The sequence below is a fragment of the Drosophila sechellia genome, chromosome 2L (genome assembly GCF_004382195.2).
Source record: "Drosophila sechellia strain sech25 chromosome 2L, ASM438219v1, whole genome shotgun sequence".
NCBI classification, from domain to species: domain Eukaryota; kingdom Metazoa; phylum Arthropoda; class Insecta; order Diptera; family Drosophilidae; genus Drosophila; species Drosophila sechellia.
In genome coordinates, this window is record NC_045949.1 from 11,856,171 (window position 1) to 11,878,532 (window position 22,362).

General features: G+C 41.6%; 2 protein-coding genes across 3 annotated transcripts; one reads left to right on the forward strand and one right to left on the reverse strand.

The window, feature by feature from the left end:
• The first annotated feature begins 1,472 nt into the window (after positions 1-1,472).
• On the forward strand, positions 1,473-17,426 carry LOC6617720 (proteoglycan 4). The gene is made up of 6 exons (XM_002041996.2): positions 1,473-1,747; positions 11,756-12,369; positions 12,605-12,940; positions 13,002-13,082; positions 13,144-15,597; positions 15,703-17,426. Exons 2-6 carry the CDS (start codon positions 12,282-12,284, stop codon positions 16,803-16,805), a joined length of 4,062 nt encoding a protein of 1,353 aa, XP_002042032.2. The 5' UTR covers positions 1,473-1,747; positions 11,756-12,281; the 3' UTR covers positions 16,806-17,426.
• A 91-nt stretch (positions 17,427-17,517) lies between these two features.
• LOC6617721 (protein rhomboid) lies at positions 17,518-20,632 on the reverse strand. 2 transcript variants are annotated; one of them, XM_032725480.1, is made up of 4 exons: positions 20,320-20,627; positions 18,496-18,639; positions 18,028-18,207; positions 17,518-17,960 (listed from the first exon to the last, which is right to left on the reverse strand). In XM_032725480.1, exons 1-4 carry the CDS (start codon positions 20,575-20,577, stop codon positions 17,739-17,741), a joined length of 804 nt encoding a protein of 267 aa, XP_032581371.1. In that variant the 5' UTR covers positions 20,578-20,627; the 3' UTR covers positions 17,518-17,738. The 2 variants fall into 2 exon arrangements, 1 of the variants encoding a protein (XP_032581371.1); XR_004362526.1 differs by having other exon boundaries at positions 17,869-17,960; positions 18,028-18,197; positions 20,320-20,632.
• Positions 20,633-22,362: the final 1,730 nt, after the last annotated feature.

Consider the following 22,362-nt stretch of genomic DNA (forward strand, 5'->3'; position numbering starts at 1 on the left):
AGATCCAGGGGAACACGCCCCAGAACACGAGTCCACCAGAACAGACTCACCGACGGACCGCCGACTCCATCAGACGGACAAAATCTCCGACGCGATCGATGAAGACAAGGCTGATAAAGGAGTCACCATGCGGGAACCAGAGATGCCGCAGTGAGTCCACCCGAATCTCGAAAAACTAGATCTGCAACTTCCTATAGAGAGTGATATTCAGCCAAAGTTGGAGTTTTCATCAATTACGAAGAACAAGTTTTAAAAATAAATTAAAATAATTTGCTTAGTATATGTTTAAAGACAGTTTATAGTTTATAGAAGTAAATACATACTTATGTTGCCTTCACGATGTCATCTCCGTTCTGAACAAAAGAAATTCATCTGAGCAAAGTCGAGGCAAGACCAGATCCCTGTGCTTCATTCGTAATCGAACAGATTTATGCAACCTGGCGAACAATATGGGCGGCTGCTCCTCCGTCTTCAGTCTCCAGATCCCTGCTCCCCCAAGCGCTTGCTGCGTTTCTCCGCCGACGAGGATGAGGATGAGGATGCGACCGCGACATTTGGCTGCGCCATTATGAGTAATGGAGTAATGCCTGGAATTGTTTACTTGGGGGCTTTATTGGCGTCGGCATTTGGCATCGGAATGAATGTCTGTGCTTTATGGTCTTTTGTGTATATACACACACCAGTATTTATTATTATATTTTTTCATGTCTGGATTCTGCGGTCGGGAAGACTGCGAATGGTTTTATAATTGGTAAAGGGAAGAATGGATTATTGAAATGAGTTAGATATGAGTGGGCCATAAATAAAAGGCTCTAGATTGCATTGTTGATTGAAATAAAGTGACAAATGTGTTTGAAAAATAGTAAATAGTGTCCAATTAAATTCTCGTCTTAAGAGATATAGAATTTGCATTTATATCTCAGTTTGGAAGTTTTGTTTATAAATTAAAAGGCTTTAGACTGAGTTCAAGCTAGGCATAATAATAAAATTGAAAAGCCCAACAAAAGTTACACCATTATTTTCATCACATCTCACGGACAATTATGTGTGGTGTCAATAAAGGCAGCTTGTCACTTTCTAGTTCATTCAACCCTTTTAATAAACTATTAAGGGTCTTTATTTAAAAAAAAAAAAACGACATTTATCTTTGCAATCGTTCCGCGAACTTTGGCCAATCTCATGGACAAAATCTAATGCGAAATCTAATTTTTAATTGGCCAACAAACTGCGGACAAGCGACATTTCATGCTTATCGGCGGTACAACCAGCAATTAATCTCCCTTCGGTGGAGTGGAGAAGACTCTCTTAGCAGATACTCTCTTTCTCTCGAGAGAATATATCTCTTTCGCTGCAGCTTTCGAACGAGAATCTTTGGCGCGCTCGAACAGAAAAAGAATTCAGTATGCAGACAACTTTCATCCGAATGCTTTTCTTAAAAGCAACTCGAACTTGTTGCCGAGCCTCAGTTTGAAAACAGCACGCGTCGCGTTCAGAACGAGAAAACCATACGCGCAAGGTGGATATAATAATAAAAAAAAAAACACAATAAATGACTCTTCTTCGGAGACTCAAAGACTAGAAGACACTTTTTGTGGTCAAGGAGGATCGAACCCTTGAGTGGCAGTGGTGAAGTGCAAGCATAAGCAAACAAACAAATCAATAATAAACCAAGCTGTGGAGTTCAATGTTTTTTTTGTTTTTGTGCCCCACAGTAAGAGTGGATATAGGAAAACCTCAACCTGGACAGGTATGTGAACTTGCGGAAAACTCCAGGAATGCATCACTGGGAATTCTTGGTTCGTTCTGGGGGTCGTTGTTGCGGTTCTTTGTGGCCTCGCCGCCAGCTCTTTCCACACTTTGGGCATGCTAAAATTTAATAAGTGTTTTCCACAAACCGTTTTTCCTGTCGCCTCTTTTTCACGCTTTTTTTTTTCTACGTAGCTGTTCTTGCTGTTCAATTCTGTGATGCATTACCAAAGGGGGGAATATGCAGTTGGCAAGTCGCCGTTTTCCCTCTTTGCCGCCACTAACTTGGCAAATTCTTGCGGCACATTTCATTTATCTGTTTCGCTCCCGCTGCCAAAAGCTTTTTCCCAACGCGTCGTGTCGTGTTAACGGTATTGTTTACATGGTTAATAGAATCCACCGACTTGGTGGCCAGATAAATAAGTACTAGTAGGCACACACAAAAACCTGCAGCCGTAGCCAAAAGTCCATGCTTCAGTGCACTCGTTCTTGCGGCCGCAGAGACAAAAGCAAAATCACACACAATCGAAAGACTCAGGCAACGAACTGGCCCCACAGGCAACGATTCCTGTGTTTGTTGATCTAGGTGTAATGACTGCGGTAAAACAACATATACATTTTAATTCGTTTCTTGGAAGACTCTCATAATATTATCAAAGATTTCTGCACTTCTTTGCGTATTTATCAAAGCGTAAAGAAAACATGAAAATTCATATTTTATGCAATACAAACGAAAGACTGAGGCAACGAACTTTCTGGTAATAAATGGCAAGGGGGGTATATATTTAATTGAATCAGCAAATATATTCCCAACTGTATAATGTTAATCAAGTGATTCTGATTCCCAGCAAATCTATGCTAATTAAATAATGCTTACCAGCTTGCGCAGACCAATTAAAGAAATAGTCGATGACAGTAGAAGAAGCAGTCACCAAATTGCTTATTTATTAGCCAAAAGAAAAGAAAACATCTGGAAACGGCATGCTAATGATGTAAACTAAGCATTTAACTGTTAAGATGCCAGCAGCGGCAGGCAAACATAAAAAGTCGCATCACTGGGGCACACTGTGAGAAATGGGGGGCTCGGTCGGTCGGGGGAAGATGAACCCAAGGCAACGCCGACAAAAAAAAAACTTAGGCGACTTCCTAAGACAAATCTAAGCCGTTACAATAGTCGCACAGCCGCAAAAAAACGCACTCGGAATTGGAAAACCGGGGAAACCAGAAGGGAGAAGACCGAGAGTGTGGAGATCAAGGGAGAGAATGTAGGTTGCATTGGCTTTAATTACACTGCAAAAAATTAGGGTCAACAAAGCAAAGATAAATATAGCTTAGAAATAATTCAGCATGGTACAAGTTGTGGGCGAAGTTTGTCGACCCTTAAATGGGTATATTAAAAATATAAAAAATAAGAAATGATTATTATTTAGATATGTAATTTAAATATAATACTTAGTAAAATAAATTTATCTTTCGGCTTAATACAAATAAGTATTTCAAAAAACATTACGTAAGAAATAATTTGGATTTCTACGAACTACATTGAAAGTAATAAACTCGTCTTTGTTTCCTGTGTATAAATGTTCAGAGTAATCTTTTGCTACTCAGACACTGACTGTGATGTTGTTCTTACTTTTTTGTTTAAGAAATTACCGTTTTATGTTGACAAAAAGAAGCAAGAAGAAGCAGCTGCGCAAGAAGAAGAAGAACTGGCTTAAGGTTCAGCTGGGAGTTTGAGTTTGAGTTTAGCTTCTGTGTGATTACAGTACCGCTCCTAATGATCATCATTAGATAGCCAAGGGTTTTTTTTCTTCCATCCAGCTGCTGCGCCGATTCTTCTGCTTCTTCTTGCCACTTCTTGGAGCTTGACGTGACGACATGCAATCGCAAAGAAGGTAGAAAGAAGAAGAAGCGGTAGAACAACACCAATAATATTTGATAATGCAAAGCGGAAGCTATAAAACTCGTGTGTAAGACGACATTTTACGTTAGACGGCCATTAAGGCGATCCCAAAGAGAATTTGCTAATTGCCTGCAATTGAAAATGTTAGTAAAAGAACTAAGGAAGATGAAGGAAATCTACGAGCTTGGGTCCGAAGACGGGAAGAAAGCATCATTAGGCTATATAATAATGTCTTTAGCTGGAAGTCGAAATACACTACAGTCATATGGTCCATGAATGACCTATATTCGATGTAAATATTTTTTAAGAGCGATTTCAAGAACTTTTAATAACGTAGTCTCAAGTCTCAAAAAATCTTAAAATATTTAATTCACATTATTCACTTATGCAATTAGTTATAAAAAAAATATATAAATATTATGATCGTACCAGAAATTTTAAGAGTTTAGTCGAGTTAATAAGCTAACAAAGTCACTTGATATCTTTAAGCTATCAAAAGAACTTCCTGACTGCCCTTTGGTCATCTCGATAATCTGGCCAAAGTGTGGTGTGCCACAAATTCGATTATCAGGGCCGGGAGCTGCTAAGCTTCGACCGCCATCTCAAGGTCGAAAAAAAGTATCTTGTATCTTGGTATCCGGTATCTAAGCTCTCCTTTCAAGTGGTGCGCTGTAGTCCGGCCCACAGTTAGCGCGGCCACATTAGCAACATCTGATATGCCGAATAGCACTGGGCACTTAAGGAGAGGCCCCAGTACCCGGCCAAGAACAACAAAAGCTGGCCCGCACGTAATCTGATATTGCAACGGTGAGGCAACCAGCTGAAAAAGAGTGCACGTATAAAGAGGCAGCGAAAAAGCAGAAACCAAACCAACTTAGCCTGGCCATATGAGGAGAATCTCTTTCTTTTGTGTCGCCACTATCTGAATAAAATCAGCAAAATACACAGAAAATAAGCAGACTTATGGAAATTAGATATACCTACCCCTATATAAGGGTGTTATATAGTCCATATATGAGGTTTATATTATGCAAAATATGGGCTTCGTAATTAATCTATTAGATTGTTGTTGATTTAACTAAACATTTTAGTACCTAGTTTATAAATGTATTTAAATGTATTTTGTGGACCCTTAGGAGTCATTTGTCTCATAGGTATCAATATAATTTAATAGGTAGATATAAATTTCCTTTTTATGACCTTTGTTCTTCAATGCTTCAATAAAACGTAAGTCCATGTGCTTCCTTGACTTCTGTCGGCACATTTTTTGTAACGCATTGCCAGATTAATTGCCACAGGAGGAGGAATTTTAAAAGCCATCTATTCCCTGCTAATTAACTTCGGACTCCTCACGGCGACGTGCTGCAAGAACAGAGCCGAAGATAAAACATTTTATGGCTCACTTAGGTGCTTTCCCCACCTGCAGCACGCCCCATTCCGTCGCCAGTTGAAGTACAAAATACAAAATCCAAACCCTGGGCCACTTTAAGCCAAAGTCGGGCCTGAGGTTATTTATCAGAACTGTCAGCGGGCCATAAATTCCGACTTTTGTCACTACCATTTATGGCCTAAAGAGGTAACCAATAAAACAAAAACACAATTGGCTGGCGCAATGCGTTATATAAGCACTATGTCTGCATCTGATCTAACGGTGCTTGGCTCTGGGTTCTTTCGGGGTTCTTTTCGATTCTTTTGGAGTCTCTGGATTTTCTTGGGCTGCCTGGTTTCCTTGTTTACAAGACACCTTGACAAATGTGCCCGGAAAGAGGAAAACATTCGAGACGGAAAAACAACACGAGTCAGAAATTTGCATGGCAACTGAAATGGAAATGGGTGCAGTGGGAAGCAGCTAGGAAAAAGAAAAAAAAAAAAACAGCGATCACAACTCCATTGCAGTTTTATGGTGCATTGTCTTGCAGCGCTAGAAAGCTGAATAAAAAAAGAAAGGAATCGCCAATTGTAACAAAAGTCAGAACAAGTTTGCCACAAACTCTGGCCGGTCGTTGGCTTTGCCCCATAGAGATGCGCGTGTGATGGCATTATGATCATGTTTCGCGGCACTTATGGAGTTTTCTCAACCACACAATAGATGTACTTGCCATGATTTGAAAAACTAGGACACATTTAAGATGGGGTTTAAAGTACAAAGCTTTGCTTTTCTTTCGAATTTGGATTTTACTAATTATATATTTCAAAAATTTAACATTTAAGATGGGGTTTTAAGTACAAAGCTTGTATTTTCTTTCGAATTTCGATTTTAGTAATTTGTATATATATTTAAAAAATATAACATTTAAGAAGGGGTTTTAAGCACGAAGCTTGCATTTTCTTTCGAATTTATATTTTAGTAATTTGTATATATATTTCAAAAATATGAAACCATTTAAGACCCCGCAAATAGACCTCAAAAGTGCCATCTCTAGCAGTTGCATTCTGCATTCGCCCCAAGGAGTCGCATCTTTAAATTGTGGGAAAAGTAATGCAAGGCAATGGAGCACGTTCCATCTACTGCATGATTTATGCATTATAAATATTAACTCTATATTAATCGCGGCCTGTCATGTTGACAATTTTATTACGCCGTTCTGGCCGCATCACGAATCGATTATTTAACCTCGAATTGAACCTTTTGTACCTAAAAAAAAAAAGTAGTAAAGAACCCAAGCAGGGCGACATCAATTTGCCAATAGATACTTGGGGGTATTAAGAACTTTCGGTTGATTGTTTGGCGCAGTTTCGTTTGTGGGTTCGCTGATGGTTTGGGCTCTTGTGAAAGGTGCCATAGCTGGACGACACAAAAAACCTTTCCCAGTTCTGCAGGTTTTCCGCTCTTATCCATTTGCCACAATCGTGCAGTTTGTTCTAGTTTCCTTACAGTGCAGGAGAAGCTAGCTAGCCCGACTCCACTTCACTTGACTTTCACCCGATCCACGTTTAGTTATCTATCTTGCGGGCTGAGCGTTTGGCCAGCATGTAACTGCCCGATTTTAGACATTCATAATTAACAAGTCAGCTATTACGTCATTCATTCAATTAAATTTTATGACTAATGGCACGAGGGAAGTTAGTGAATGGGTTAAGCCATTAGGGTGCTAGAAAGATAGGGTATATAAATATTAGTTCTAATGAAGCTATGTTTAGTTTTGAGGTCCCTCACAAACCTCTTTAATTATTCAGTAAACTCACATACCGTCGTGGCTTTAACACCAACATGCGAAATTGCGGCTTCCAGGAATCTGAAATTAACATGACATCTCCGCTGAGGACATGACCATCCGAAGGACCTTCCTCCAAGAGCATTTGCTCTTCGTTCCGCTGCGACACCTCTACCCCTTTTATGCTCGTTTCTGCCTTTTCATTTAACAACTTCCGCTTGGCCAAACAGCGAATAAAATAATAAAAAAAAGGCAAGAATACAGAGCTGCGATCTGTGCAATCGCTGATGATGAGGTGCATAAACGACGCCCATTTATTGGGCCCTCGCGGCTCTAATAACTTTGGTTGGGGCTCGGGATGGGGAGTCTCCGACTCCAGATCGCCGATCGCGCGCCTGAAAAAATAAGCGAGGTGGAGCTGGGCTACAGGTGCTCAAGGGGCTAGGTCGAACATGTTTGACGTCCACTAAATGACAGGTATTTGTCTGCAGCCAAGGGGAACTTTGGATACGTACACCGGGCGAAAAAGATACAGAAAATCTAGACCTAAGAATTATTCTTTCCCATTTAGAGATCCTAGAATAGCGGTTTTGTAGTAGCTATATATGTATATAAATATATTTTATGTTATGCACACCTATTTAATGCTGACATTAAATCATAAATAAAACGCACCATAGTTATTTTTAATTTAAGGAAACAATTGCTTAAATTACTACTCGTATGTACCAATTGATTAAGTGGCTTCTACTTAACGAAAACTATTAAGTTTATTGCTGAATGATAATGGCTGAATATCCGAAAGGCCAATTAAATAGTTTATAAGCCAATAATTTTTTTCGTGTGCATCGCCGATGTCGAAGTAGTCGCATCAATAGAGTTGGACAGGAAAATTGTTCAAACTCCTTGGTTCTCGTCTGCTTTTCTTATACTTGCTGTGTGTTCGCAGCATATTTAATGAGCCACACATGTTGATGGCTCTGACAGTCTGTAAGTCGTGTTTTTTTGTATTTTTTGTTCAGCATTTTCAGACAGAATAGTTTGGCATGTGCTTTTTATGCTGGAATCATTTCAATGGCCCGAGTATTGCCAAATTTATTTTCTAGCTGTGAAGCTGAAGCGTGTTGGCATTTCTGTCATTATGATGACACGAATTTCACTCTATGATGAAGCCGCACACAGACGAGCTCATATATGCAAATGTGCTTATGCTTATTAAAAGCATTACAAATTGTTGAGAAAGAAAGGAGAATAACACTTCAATACAAGAAATTGTATCTATCTTGACTGCTATATCTATACCTAAATACCTACCTAAAGATAGTATCATAAGATACCCTGTTATGTGCAGCTGTCATCTTTGAAGTTCGTCTTGTCGTGCATTCAGACTACAAAGAATGAATAAAACGTGAAGTTTTAGTTTGAATGTTTGAGCTACACGATCAGTGATCCCACTTTTGCTGACTAGTGTAGTCATGCTCACGTTTCAATTCTCAATGATCGCTTACTGACTCGCACTGACTTCGATTTCTATACGCGTTCCGTGTTCTAAGACAATTTGCAAAAGTGAAAATAGGCCCAGATCTGAATCTGAATCGCTTTCCATTCCATCCAATGCACTCTTTCCGTAGCTACCCATTGTTATTAGATATTTTGCCTGGCCGAGATTTACATAATCCTAAGTGCTAGTTGTGCTAGCCACGATCGCTCGATCGGTGAAAGTTGTTACAAATTATAAGTTTAGAATGCGCCCAAAAATATGCCCAGTAGTAGTCAAACAAAACAAAGGCCAGTTCCACAGATCTGTGATCTGGAGTGAAAAACAACTCGAGACTATGGGCGTTTGGCTTTTCGCCTTTCACAAATCAACGTCCAAATATGGAGGGAGTGCTCTCCATCGCCTTCCCGAAAAGTCAGATGCGGATAAATAAATCTGTCAGTGGGGCGTTGCTACTGTGTCAAATGGTCGGACTGGCCAACAAAGTATCTATCAGATGCGAATGCTCAATACCCAATTTTATTGTTGCCGAATCGATGTCACGGCTACAGTGGCGCTCTTTTCTGGCTCAAATGGGGAATTTATTGTCGGCCAAGTGGTTTTTGTGGCGATTCGGAACAGTCGAACTAGTCAATTGGGTTGATTTCTTTGGCTGAACACCATCATGTGTGTCTTCACTTTTGCTAAATACTGATGTTACACTCGACTGAGAAGCTGAATTTGGTCTTAATTAATAAATTAGTGGAGTTACACACTTCATTTAATTTTCCGTTTGTTGTGGGATATATTTTAGAGCTACTAATGAGCTGATTTTTGCATTGCATGTGCCATGCCATCAAATTTCAATCGTATTTTTAATAGTATTGTTAACAGAAGACATAGCATTCGAGGTAAACTAAAAACCACTTTTATAACAATCAGTAAACTTTTGAACTTTCGAAGGGGAAATTTTAGAACTGATTTTCATTGATCACTCTTGTATTTTTATTATTTACAGTTCTTGGCTAGATTTAGCTTTCCATTTCCATTGTAAAATACCTTCTTTACAAACTCATTCAACTGGGTTAGTGAAACCGAAACCTTAAAAACTTTTAATTTCTTCGAAATCCGAGTAAACTGGGTTGATGAAGCCAAGCGAACGACTTCATTGTGATTAACTAATCGAGCAATCAGGGACTTTTAATCTCAACACTTTCGCTCCAAAAGCCCGGTGGCAGTCTAATAAATGACTTGATTAATTTGGCGCAGTGTATGCTGCTCGGGCTGAAATACAAAATAAAAGGGGTAAATAAATAAATAAAGCTGTCTGGGCGTAATTGCTTGGCCCCATTATAGAGGTTCTTGTGCTGGACACCTGAGTGGCATCTGCTCCCACAGCCTCGCTTTCTTTCGCTTTGGTTGGATTTGGCTTGGTCTGGTTTTGTCTTTGGCCATGTAATTACAGTAATTTATTTATGAGGCGACTGGGCTTACACACGTTCTGAATATGGCAGAAGAATCACCATAGAATTGCTTGATATTATCTGCGAGTGCGTGGAAAAGTATGGAATTATGCTGGGCCCCCATGGCAAATTGCTTGCGGAAAATGTGTAATTAAGCTGGTGATTTTCACCAACTGAAATTTGTAGTTCCTACGGCAATCTCTGCGATAGAGAGATTTCTTCTTGATTCCCTTTCCCCCACCCCGCTGGTTGCAGTCAGTAATTTCAGTGTTCTAAGCCTTCATTTTCATGGCCAAGTACACGACAGTGGCATGCAAATGAGGCACCGGCCACAAGTGGCACTCAATTAAAAGCAGAGTCAACCGCAACAAAATAAAAGTCAACTACAGCTGATTTATTGTGTGAAACTGAAATTCGACTGGCTCGTATTCGTTGACTTCTGCTCGTTTTCGTGGCTCGTGAAAGTTTCTCTAGCATAGATATCCCGAGGACCGTCAGTCAGATATAATGACTTGATTAAAAGTTGTCATGAGAACCAACTGCCAACTAAATTGTGCAAGGCCAAAAGCAGACCCACCAGTCCGGTATGCAAACGGAGCTCCAATTAAGCGAAGAAGCTCTCCCCATTGGAGATTGAGTTCCTGCTGAGATCACTGGGGGTATGGTCATTAGATGGGTTCTCCTAACATTCCACCAGATACTTGAAATGAATCTTTTGGCTTGAAAACTAACATATAGATAGATATATAGATATTAATAAAAGTCCTGCATCGTTTTTTAAACTTAAATACATATAAATTATATTGAAGTATATAATTATGAACTAGGTGTTTTCAATTCCTTGTAGTTATAGTTAGTTACCAATTTGGTGAGGGTAACAATTCTTCTCCATCATGGAGCCGGGAAATCTGCCCGGTTCTTTCCAGACTTTTCGTTTCCATTTGCATGCCAGTGAGTTTTCGCTGCTAATCACGTTCTTAATGAAAGTGGCTGCAGTGGCCAGTTCGGAGTGCTCCGTCCAACAACGACAATGTCGTTGTGGTTTGTTGTTAGTTGTAAGTTGTGTGTAGTGTGTTGTTAGTTGGCTTTTGGCTCTTGGCTCTTGCCTGTTGGCCATTGGAGTGGGGGGGGCGATGTTTCTTGGAGAACTCGGTGGCCAGCAGTCTGGCCAGTCAGTCGGTGGATCTTTCGCTGGCAATGACCGCCATTCGCCGGGCTTTATTTGATTTTCATGTTTGTTTGGCTGTTTTCCAGTTGCTGCGTTTGCATGCAACTCGCGTCTGGCTTTTTGGTTCTCTGGACTCCGAGGAGTGTGAAGTGAACTCTTCTTGAGACCAGTTCTTGGAGCTCCTCTTGCTTTGAGTATTATTATTTATGACTGCGACTTGGCATCGCTGCCCCCCTCTTTCTGTGTATTTATTGATGGATTTTGGCAGCATTTGCGTTTGGCCCATTTCCGTGCGCCAATTTATGCCAAACTCTCGAAGTGCAGTGCAGATAAACAAAGCGATAAAGTTGTGTGAAATTATTGGGGAATTAAGTTGGAAACTCTGGAAGTTCTGTTTCGTGTTTAGCTGCTTTTGGCCGAAAGTTTATGGCATTGAGGTGAAAGATTTAAGTCCATTGATCTAAGCAAGGGCTTAACATAGAGAGAAATTCATTTGTTTTTTAAATACTGTTAAGCTTAAGCAGTTCTATTAATCATCTTAAAGAGGCTTAGTTGTTTTATACCAGATAATAAGCTTGGAATTTTTCTTTTATACAAATATAAATTAGAGTGTAATAACTCAAGTTACTACACCTACTTACCTTCTTACTTAATCTTAATCTTCACAATCCCGCGCACAACGTGTAGTACGCATGTCGATTTGCCTCGTTGGAAAAGTCTATTCAAATGAAGTTGTTTGAACCGGCAACCTGTTGCATAGTTTCGCTAACATTATTCAACAACGTAGCACTCACTAATGACCAGCACTTACCCACATCTCCGTCTTTCTCCATATCTTTGCAGCTGTGAAGCGAACAAATTTTCCTTTTTTGCCGCCGTCTGTGGATATATACATACATATATATATGGTTCATTAAAAGTGTGGCAGAACTTTGGCACTGGCGACAAGTAAAGAGCGACGACGACCTGTGGCAATGCTCCAGCAAATTGTGCGGGTAATTTCCAGTTCGGTTTAATTTTGTCCAAGTCGCAGCCAAATGGTCATGCGCACCGTTGGCCGCCGCTGTCATTCGAAAGTTGCCTCTGCGTGACACACATTTGCGGAGCATTAGAAGCATTCGACTCCACATCTGGCAGACAAGTTGGAGCTCTGCCCTGCCGCATCAGCTGGGATACTAATATACACACCTATATATACATACGTGGGTATACCCAAAGGGGCAACACAACAACCAGGGGGTACCAAACTCTGCTCGGACCTGGCCCACGTCCAAAGTCGCCTCTGTTGCATTATTCATGCTCTTCGGCGGCATCCACGTCCACATCTACGCAACGGAACCGGGAACGGGAACGGAATCCACGAACGAAGATGACGCTGCGCTTAGTCAGCATATTATCGGCGGCATTACTACTCCTATGGCCCGCACAGCTGGATGCATTTATCACACCGAATACAGGTGAGCTCGGGGCCAGCGGATAATGTCTGTGAAATGTGTGGCATTGGGTGAGATGGTTGCATCTCTGCAGCGGAAAAGAGCTGATAAAGTGGAAAATGTTATGAATCCATTAGTCGTGCTATAGAAAACTTAGTGCAAAGCCCAAAATCAAACCATTTCAAAACGAAGTTTAGCGACTTACAGCTATCAATATACTATTAATACTAGTTTCATATTTGTTCCAATAAATCATTAGGCTGCCACCACAATGGCACTTGGTTTGCGGACAAATCGGTGGTGCCCAGCATGGAGAAGTGTCTGAATTGCCAGTGTAACCGAAAGACACTAGTGTGTCGTCTGAAAGTGTGTCCCGAAATGCCAATGCCACCGCCCAGAGGCTGTGTGGTCGTCCAAAAGAAGAGCTCCTGCTGTCCGTATCTTTCCTGCGCAAGATTGGATGCGTTCTACAAGATACCCACCAAGCGGCGCATCATCGCGTATCTGGATCACTACGAAAGGGAGTCCATCGATCGGGTGGTCAACGATAATATGCTGCAGAGACGTTCAGATGATTCCGACACGGATTTGTTTGGTATGTAATATATTATATTTGATAACCGTAAAGTTCCTAAAGTTGATTTTGTACCTTACAGTTTGTGTGAAAAATGGAACTGTCTACAAGTCGGGATCTGCCATGTCATCTTCGAATTTGTGCAGCTACTGCTATTGCATAGGTATGATTAAAAATGATATATTATATAATTTATATAAATAAATTCCTTTTTCAACCAATAGGTGGCACCGAGAAGTGTGTGAAGCCAAAGTGCATGCTGCCCGTGGAGGGTTGCAAGCCCATCTTTGTGGACTCCACCTGCTGTCCCGTGAGATACGATTGCAGCAGCAAAACGTCTGGGAAATCCTCTCAGGAGGTGCGCTACAGGAAGACCTCGAACAAGCACTTTCTGCGTATGTCACAGCGCCTGCAGCGCAATCGAGGCTGCACTGTAGGTGCCCAGTTCTACGCAGAGGGTCAGAAGATGCGATCGGATGCGGACAAGCCTTGCGACATATGCTTCTGCATCCGGGGAACCAGGCGATGTGCACCCAAGAAGTGCTCGCCGGCACTGAAGAACTGCATTCCGGTAGTGCCGAAGGGTCAGTGCTGTCCATCGAGTTACGACTGCGGCAGTCAGCGGGATTACCGTAGATCGCACAACTCCAGGCAGTTCAATCTGTATAATATGCTGTTTGGCAAGGAGGAACCGGATCAACAGGAGACAGTTTTAATTCCGCAGAATTCCATGGCCGAGCGGTATCCACACGATCGTCATCCGACGAGAGCTGCTCTGGGCAATCCCCTGGAGGTCAGTAGTGAAAAGAGCATTATGGACACACTACGCGAAGGCCTTGAGTTCATAGATGGCAATAACAACAAAATGCTGGCCAATAACTTGGATCTTGTGGGCATAAGAACCACCCAGGCACCGCCTTTGATGAGAACCGAATCCAGTGATGAGGTGAGCAGTACAACGGCACTAAGTTTTCTGGATTTGCTACTGGGTCCCAATACGGAAACCACGCGCCACGAAGAAATGAGGCAACCGGAATCTACGACGGCCAAAAACACACTCTCCTGGATGGATATACTTTTGGGTCCGGATGAAGAGGAACTGGGCCCCAAAACAGAAGCCTATTTGGAGACTAGCACCACCCTAAATCAACCGGAAGAGTTCAATCCTTCAACGAACAGCATTAAACGCATTGCCGAGGACTTTGATGAGCAATTGTACAATGGCGAAATGGCAGTGGGTGAACTGCCGGCGGAAGCCCAACAAATTGGTATCGCAAATGCTGGAATTTGGCCAACACCAGCCACAGAAGTAATGCCCCCTCCAAAAGAGGAACCGAGTCTATTCAATGTCCTGATAGATGGCTTGTCTGGCATACTCGAAGAACCACTCAATCAAACCGCCAGCTCCACAAGTACCACAACTACCACTGAGAAACCAACCAATCTGCCTGCACCACCCATATTTCGACCACTGCCAAGTGGCAAGCCTGTTCACACGCGAATCAACTCCAAGCTGGCGAATCTCACAGTGACGCCGCCCATGTTGGTGGTGACTAGCAAATATGGTCAACCGGTGACCCACCGCACGGCAAATAAGAGGGTCAATGCAACCACTAGTTCTATAATAGCCAAGAGCACAGAGAAACCAAGTACAAGCACCACCCAGCAAACCAAAGTAGATAGCACCATTAAAACCACAACAACGCCTAGTACTACGGCGAAACCCAAGCCGAGCACCACTAGAAAAACTACTACTACTTCAAAACCTACTACTCCAAAACCTACAACTCCGAAACCTACAACTCCAAGATCTACAACTTCAAGACCTACAAATCCGAAACCTACAACTCCAAAACCTACAGCGCCAAAACCTTCAACAACAAAGCCTACAACTGCAAAGCCATCTTCTGCAAAACCCGCAACCCCACCGAAATCCACAACTCATAGACCCACAACTCCGATACCTTCCACTCCGACACCCACAACTACAACCACCAGCACCACAACAAAACCCACTATTCGCAACCAAAAGCCACATTTTGGCAAGACAAAACCCAAACCCTATGTTACTAGTACTCCCAAACCGCTGGTGATCGAAACTAATCCGAGTATCTTGGAGGCTGAGCCACTGGACATCAATGGTGAACCCACACTGCCTCCCAGTCTGCCCAACCTGAAGATTATACCATTCCTTCCAACCGATGCTGTGGATACGGTTCCCAAGGAGCAGTATCCCACAAACTTCTATCAGCAGAAGGTGGCTTCCGATAAGATGGATGTGGTTGGCTATGATACCATGGATGACACGGTGGCTCTATACTCACAATCCCAGCCGGATCAGGCTGCCTACAAGTACAAGTTCAACGTTGAAGTGCCAGCCGTGGAATCTGCTCCAGAACCAGTGGTCCATGTGGGTGGAAAATACGAAGGAAGTGCGGCCTACGTCAACTTCGACTTCGAAAGTCCTGTGTTGCCACCTCCGCACAATGGATTCTCACCACCCACCGAAACGGAGGGCGGATTCATGCCCAAGGAACCGTTGGTTATCGATGGCGAAATCCTTCAGGAGCACGTCACCTCGAGTGGCATCGGCGGCCCAGTTGATAACTTCCATGTGACGCAGCACATTATCGACATCACAACCTCGGGGGCACAGGAAAATGATACTGCTTCAATAGGTGAGTTGAAGTTTTTAGAACTTTAACAAGGTTATATTTTCTTGCACTTCACTGAATTTGAGAGATTTATCTGAATATGTCCATTTCCTTATCGCCCTTTTTCAGAAATCACTACACCCGACCCCTTCAAAGATGTCATACACACAGAGCCGTCGCCCAATCTCGATGAACTAATCGTTGACAAGGCGAACAAAAAGCCGATTGAAGAGCATATCGAGACCGTCACTTACAGTGTTAGCAACTCAACAGCCTCCTCCATATCGTCATCCACAAGCGGCACATCCAGCACATCCACAACAACGACAACGGAAAAGGAAGCCCCCTTGATAGATAAATATGAAATCAATAAGTTGGATAAACTCTTGGATGAGCTGCTCGGTATGGAGTTGTCCAAAGAGGATGCGGCGGGCAACACAGTGCCTGCATTTAAGAAACTGCCTACGGCAACGCCAACGACAGCAAAATCAACAACAGCAGCAAATGCAGCAACAGCAACTGCAACAGCAGCAACAGCAGCAACAGCAACTGCAGCAACTGCATCAAGCAACGCAGCAACATCGACCACTGGTCGGCCAACAGTGACGACACGTGCTCCTGCCAAAAAGGGAAACGGCAAAACGAAAAACAAACAGACCAGCAATAGACGCAAAGTCCAGAGTGGCACGCGACGCCAAAGTACACCGGCAACCACTCGAACCCCGCCAGCAGCGACATCAGCGGCATCAACTGCGTCAACAACCGCGGGGCTGGCCACAACAACGGGGAGCACTCTGCATCCATTTTTAAACTCACCGTTCGACAAATTACCCTTCATGGATACCAGCTATGAGGTAAGACCGCACAGATTGCAACCGCAGCAGCAGCAGCAGCAACAAGCACCGCAGCAACATGAGCAGCCACCGCAGCAGCAATTCCACCATTACCAGCATGCAACACGACCGCCGACAGCAGCCCCACCAGCAGCGCCATCATCCCCGGAGGATGTGCACCAGGATTCAGGTTCTGGTTCGGTAGAGCGGACTGGTGGAGGCGGTCTAGTGGGTGGACTCCCGGGTGGCGATGATCCGCTTGGTCAGTTGAAACTGGCTGGCTGCAACATATACGGACGCATGTATCGGGTGGGTCGCATTATCGTGGAGCTATCCAGCCAGTGCCTGGAATGCAAGTGCACCGAGGTGGGCGTCAAGTGCGGCCCATTAGACTGTTAATTTAGATATCCCCCTACGATTGTAATCCCCACAGGAAGTCTGTAGCGGTTAAGTGTCAGTTTTTAGCTTTAAGTTCGTATCGTACTACAGGGTAGTTTAGACCTTCTCTAGACCCTAAGTTGTATTATAGAAAAAATGATTAATATATGTATGTAAAAGTTAGCATGGCATTTATAACATACAATAATTAAGGCTATAATTAGATAAAAAGTACACGAAATATATTTAATAAAATTAACAAATAAATCAACAAAATCTAAAGTATTTGTTGTCAATTATTAAAAATTATTATTTATTTTGATGAAAAGTCAAAACAACAGCCAACAAATTGGGTTATAAATATTGATCGCATTTCAACCTTGTGACAAATAACAAATTGCTAGTTTGGGGAAATGTTTCTACGAATTGTGTTGAATTTAATCATTATGGAATCCATGAGTTTAAATTAAACATTCCTGTCTCCGTCAGCCTTAATTGGCCAAAGCCACTCGATGAGTAATTAATAAATTCTATACAGACTTATTCAGTTAGCAAGTATAGGCCAATTAAATGTGTGGCAAGTGAAGAGCACAAAAAACAAGCCATAAAACACAGTACACCTTTTATGAGGTGTAAATTTATTGTTTATTCATAACACCGAAATTAAACATGAACCACGAAGAATGAATTATAAGTTTTCAACGGATTTTGCGACCAAATAAAAGATACTCCATACAAGAAATATTTATTTAAGGACTGTTGGATTGTCAGAATATTAAATAGTCTAAGAAGTTATTGAACTTTTTACAGTGTTTAACGATTTCTTCAGAAATTAATTGGATTTCAATTATTAAGCTATAAGATAAAAGTCTTTGTTATCTTTGTATCTTTATCTTTCAATTTGTTTTAAAACGTATTCTTTAATAAATTTGAAATGCACTATCTTATTTGAGACTAAAAGTAAATGGCCTTTTGATTTGTTGGCTGCAGGCGTCGGTAGACGATGAAACCGCACAGAATTCCGGCCACGCCCCCTCCAATATGCGCCTCCAGACTGGTGCGCGGATTGCGATTGTGATTGTGGCAAAAGTGGTAAGTTGTGAAGCCCACATCGCTGAGGAACCATATCAGCAGGAAGGCGATGCGGGCAAAGCGGTGCGACAATTGCGAAAAGTTCTGTTCGACAAAGTAGGGATCGTTAAACGTTAAATCAAAATTAAATTGCGGTTTCCAGCTGACTGACCAGAACCAGGTGCGGCACATGACTTCCCAGCATGGCGTAGACCCCGGCGGAGGCACCCATCAGATGGAGATGGGGCTGCAGCGAGGCATTGGCCAGTGAACCAGCGACGCCACCCACCATATAGACCAAGGCCAGACGCCAGTGACCCTGCTCCACTTCCAGGCAGATACCTATAAAACACTGGCAGAGACATTAACCTTCTTAGTACAACAATGCAACAACAGGTGGCGAGCGACAGGATGTGACTACCGAATTACTGCCAACTAAGTGCTTGATGGCATTTAAACGAGCAGTTCATGATATATTAAAGTACTTGCTCACAGTTTAAAGAGATTTAGGAAGGAGTGGTAAGTCAAAAGTTTTTAAATAATGTACAATACATGGAAAGTTAATCTGCTATATAGTTACTTTAACTTTGTTGATCCAAAACATAGTGTAGAGTTTATTAGGTCAAAGATTGATATTCACCTGAAAGCAAATGTTGAGAGTCAGGTGCCAGTAGTCGGAATGGAGCAACATATAGGTCAGTAGGCGCCAGTACTCGACGTTCCACTCCGGATTGAAGATCATTAGTTTTTGCATACACTCACTAGCTATCCAGTGCAAAGATATCTGGTAATGAGCAAAGAAGATTAAATCATACTGCAAACAAACTAAGCTCATGATTCAGAATAAATTAGATTTAACTAAAAATTATACAGAAATTTTTGCAGCTTAATATGAAATGTATCAACGACTTCTTTGATAAGAACACAATTTGGTGAATAAGCGGATGATTCTTGTTTTGAATTTTAATATAGCCTATTCACAAGCATAATACAAATTTAAAGTACTAGTCTAGTAAAGTAATGCAATTCAAGATAACTTCATCTTAAGAATTGAGCTCTGGCAAGTGTCAGTTTTCGATTGAAATCGTGAGAAGTAAGTTGTCTTCGCCATAACAAAGCAATCCCAACTTTGCAGAACAGTGTCATGGTAACTGGCTGTCACTTTCGCTCAATCGATCGACACTTGGCCAACTGCGAAGTGCGAGTGTTGAGTTGAGATGCCGCACAATGCGCGCCGCATGAGTTGACAGCAGCCACAGAAACACGGCGGCGACACCAAATCGGTGCAACATGCATCCCGATCCCACCAAATATGACAAATGCCAGAGCTCCAAGTTGCAGCACTCGATCAATGCGATGACTAAAATGGCAATATTACTAAATCGGACGACTAAGCGACGCGTTCGATTGTGCAATCATTATCGATTTCTGGGTTGGGCCAAACAATAAAACCTTTCAAATCACCGATCTGCATTACTAAGTATGCAGAGTGTGTAATGAAGGTATGCAGTCAGGTATTAATTAATGAGTTTCAAATTAAATAGGTCACACTTGTGGGACTTTTCTTCGAAGCCAATTTCCCAGGAGCCAATTGGCAATTAAGTGGTTGAGTACTTCTTAGTAGGAATAACAAATAACTAACTTAAAAGGGCTAATTTGGATTAAGTATGTTGCACAAACAACTTTGATTCACGGTGAACAACTAAGAATTGAAAAGAAAGTTGTCAAAGGACAACTTTATCTGAGGTGTCTAAAATAAAAACCCTTAAAACACAATCATTATATTTGCTTGGGATGCATTTTTATTGAATTGATTGATGTAATATAACACTAATTTTCCGCTTAGTTTAAACCGCAATAAATCCACACACTTAAACTATTGAACAAATTTTCCAGTGAATGAAAATTCATATGAAGAACAATTATTTATGAAGCACTCACACAATGGCACAACACACGGGTAAACAAAACAAGAGCAAACGAAATGTTTTGTTTAAAACAAATCAAGTAAAAAGATTCTTATTAAGATGCGGGACTATAAACAAACACATTGTAGATCACTTATGTTCGCTTTTTTAGCTACACATGAGTAAGAAATTAAGAGCTTATCAGTTGAAAGTTCAAAATATTTTGATGAATATAAAATTCTTTAAACTCTAATGTTATATTTGTGATTTCATTTTTAAGTTCGGTTCACATGAAGAAACTCAAACTCAATTAATTTAAAATTGATAAGCACCGCCGTAGTCATCACAAAATGTTTCACCTTTGACATCTTCACAGGTAATTTATTAGCCTATGTAATTTCTTATCTGCCGGAGGCTTTTCATCGTTTGTAGATGATTTTCTGAATTGAACACACGCATCACAACATCACTCATACGCCACGTTGACGGGCGGACAAAAAAGGAAAACACAAAATAATAGACAATCGAACAAGTGGAGCAACTGCATAAAATCGAACCTGCACAAAACTCATCAGCAAAATAAACCAGGGCACCCGCCACAATCGCTTCCTCCTCACATGGCCCACATCAATGGTTCGTGTCAGGTAATCAATGAATTTCTTGTGCGATTTCGCGCTGGAAGCGACACTCGCCGGATTGCCATCCGAATCCGTGGAGTTCTCCGGCAGCAGCAGGAGCCTGACATCCTTGACGCAATTGTTGTTACTTTCACTGGCACCGGCACTGCCAACATTGCTCTCCACTTGGGCAGACATAATGCGATTCCCAGTCGGCGGTGACAACCGATGCACGGAACGTTGAACGAGCGACTAGGCCGAGTGGGTGATTGTTCTTTCAAAAGCCACACGATCCATTCCGATCCGATCGAATCACGCCGGCTGCCTACAACATCATTGCGAGCATGGTGCTGATACAGTGATTTTGGGACTTTGAGAAGCATGCTTTTAGGCATCCTACGGTTTTTGTCTTGACTGCTTTTCATATGTGATTTTATTTTAGGAAAAATCTTGAGATCACTTCAAGATATTATTTTCTTTATTAAGAACTTTGTAGTGTTATAATTTGTTATTATTCATAATATGTTTTAAAAACTTTTTATAGAACAATTTTTAGGGAATGAGTTCGAATGCTTTGAAAAAAGCGTTTAAAGACATAAAAACATCTGCTTAAAGCAAAGTAAAGTATTTTATATTTAAGTTTTAAAGAAAAATTGTATATAATTTAATAATTTATATATATAATATACAATAATATTTTACAAATCTAAGTGGCGCTTTTAAATAATGATTAACGAAAATACCTTCATCTCCCTCTCCCAACCTGCTGGTATCGAACATTTAATTTTTTCTTATTTTTAAAATATTTACTTGGCATTTGACATTTTGGAGCGGGCGATGTTGCACGCATTTTGCAGCAACAATTCCGACACGCCAACACAAACACAGAAATGTGGTGAGAAGCGCTCGCTCTCTTGGCAGTAGCGATTAAGCTTTCAGAGAGAGCTTTTTGCTTTACTCATTTCAAAGTTTATGCTTAAAAAAAAGAGACAATTTAAAGCAGTCTTGCTTTTCTCTGTTTCTTTCGCTAAAATTGCGAAATTGTTGCTTTTCTCTTAAAGATATGTCGTGATGATTTGAACAGCTGTTTTACATTATCAAAATGAAAATATTGAGATCGCATACATAAACATGTACACTGAGCTATGATGACAATTGACACTGAGCGGTTGTTTATAGTTTTTGTCTGTGAATTTCACTTTAACTTTAATTCGCAAACCTACATTCGTAGCTGTGCAAAACAGCACACATTCTAAAATTTGGACTCTGCCTTGCAGAGTCGGCATGTGGACATCAACAAAGAACGGTGGATAAGGTGCGAAAAATTTGCATTCTCTGCCCATTGGGCCCCTCACCACGTGGCAGCTGCACAAGGCAAGTTCTAAGCTGTGTTGTTTTTTGCCCCTCGACCTGCGCGCTGCGCAAGCGGGAGGTTGTTACAATTTACCTTACAAGTAAACCGGTAAATCTTATCGTGTTTAGTAAATATCAATTGCATTATACGGCATAAGTATAAAGACAATTGATATAATGGAGAATTCATTTGCTCAATCGCGACCTAGCAATGGGTGCGATAAATTTGAGGAAATGAGGAAAGTAGCAGGTGTTGAGCCAGGAGAATTACGCTCCCAACTCCGCGCCAGCTGTGCAGATGTCTCCCCTAACCTGGAAGGTATGCCAACTCAATCTACGGTCTCCTGCTTAATGGTGACAATCAGCAGCAACACCAATGCAAGTGTTACCTGCACTATTTCTAACGTACAGGCCAACATGATCTGTACTCCTACATACACCGATTGCACAACCGTGACCACTAGCATTTGCCCAACTACGCCTTATGACAATGGACTGCCGACACCTCTGTCATCACTGCCCAATAAGCCATCTAAAGCGAAATGCCCCTTTCAAGCACATGATCGTACTGTCAACAGGAAACGAAAAGGCGTGTCTCAGCCCCCATTATCTATCCTCACCCCTTCTCCA

Bases quoted from the DNA above. Each gene is read 5' to 3' on its own strand.
- LOC6617720 (XM_002041996.2), top strand. From the start codon at position 12,282: ATGACGCTGCGCTTAGTCAGCATATTATCGGCGGCATTACTACTCCTA. The intron at 12,941-13,001 runs GTATGTAATATA...TGTACCTTACAG, and splicing joins TTCCGACACGGATTTGTTTG to TTTGTGTGAAAAATGGAACT. The intron at 15,598-15,702 runs GTGAGTTGAAGT...GCCCTTTTTCAG, and splicing joins AAATGATACTGCTTCAATAG to AAATCACTACACCCGACCCC.
- LOC6617721 (XM_032725480.1), bottom strand. From the start codon at position 20,577: ATGTCTGCCCAAGTGGAGAGCAATGTTGGCAGTGCCGGTGCCAGTGAA. The intron at 18,208-18,495 runs GTGAATATCAAT...TGTCTCTGCCAG, and splicing joins CTCTCAACATTTGCTTTCAG to TGTTTTATAGGTATCTGCCT. The intron at 17,961-18,027 runs GTCAGTCAGCTG...TTTGTCGAACAG, and splicing joins ATGTGCCGCACCTGGTTCTG to AACTTTTCGCAATTGTCGCA.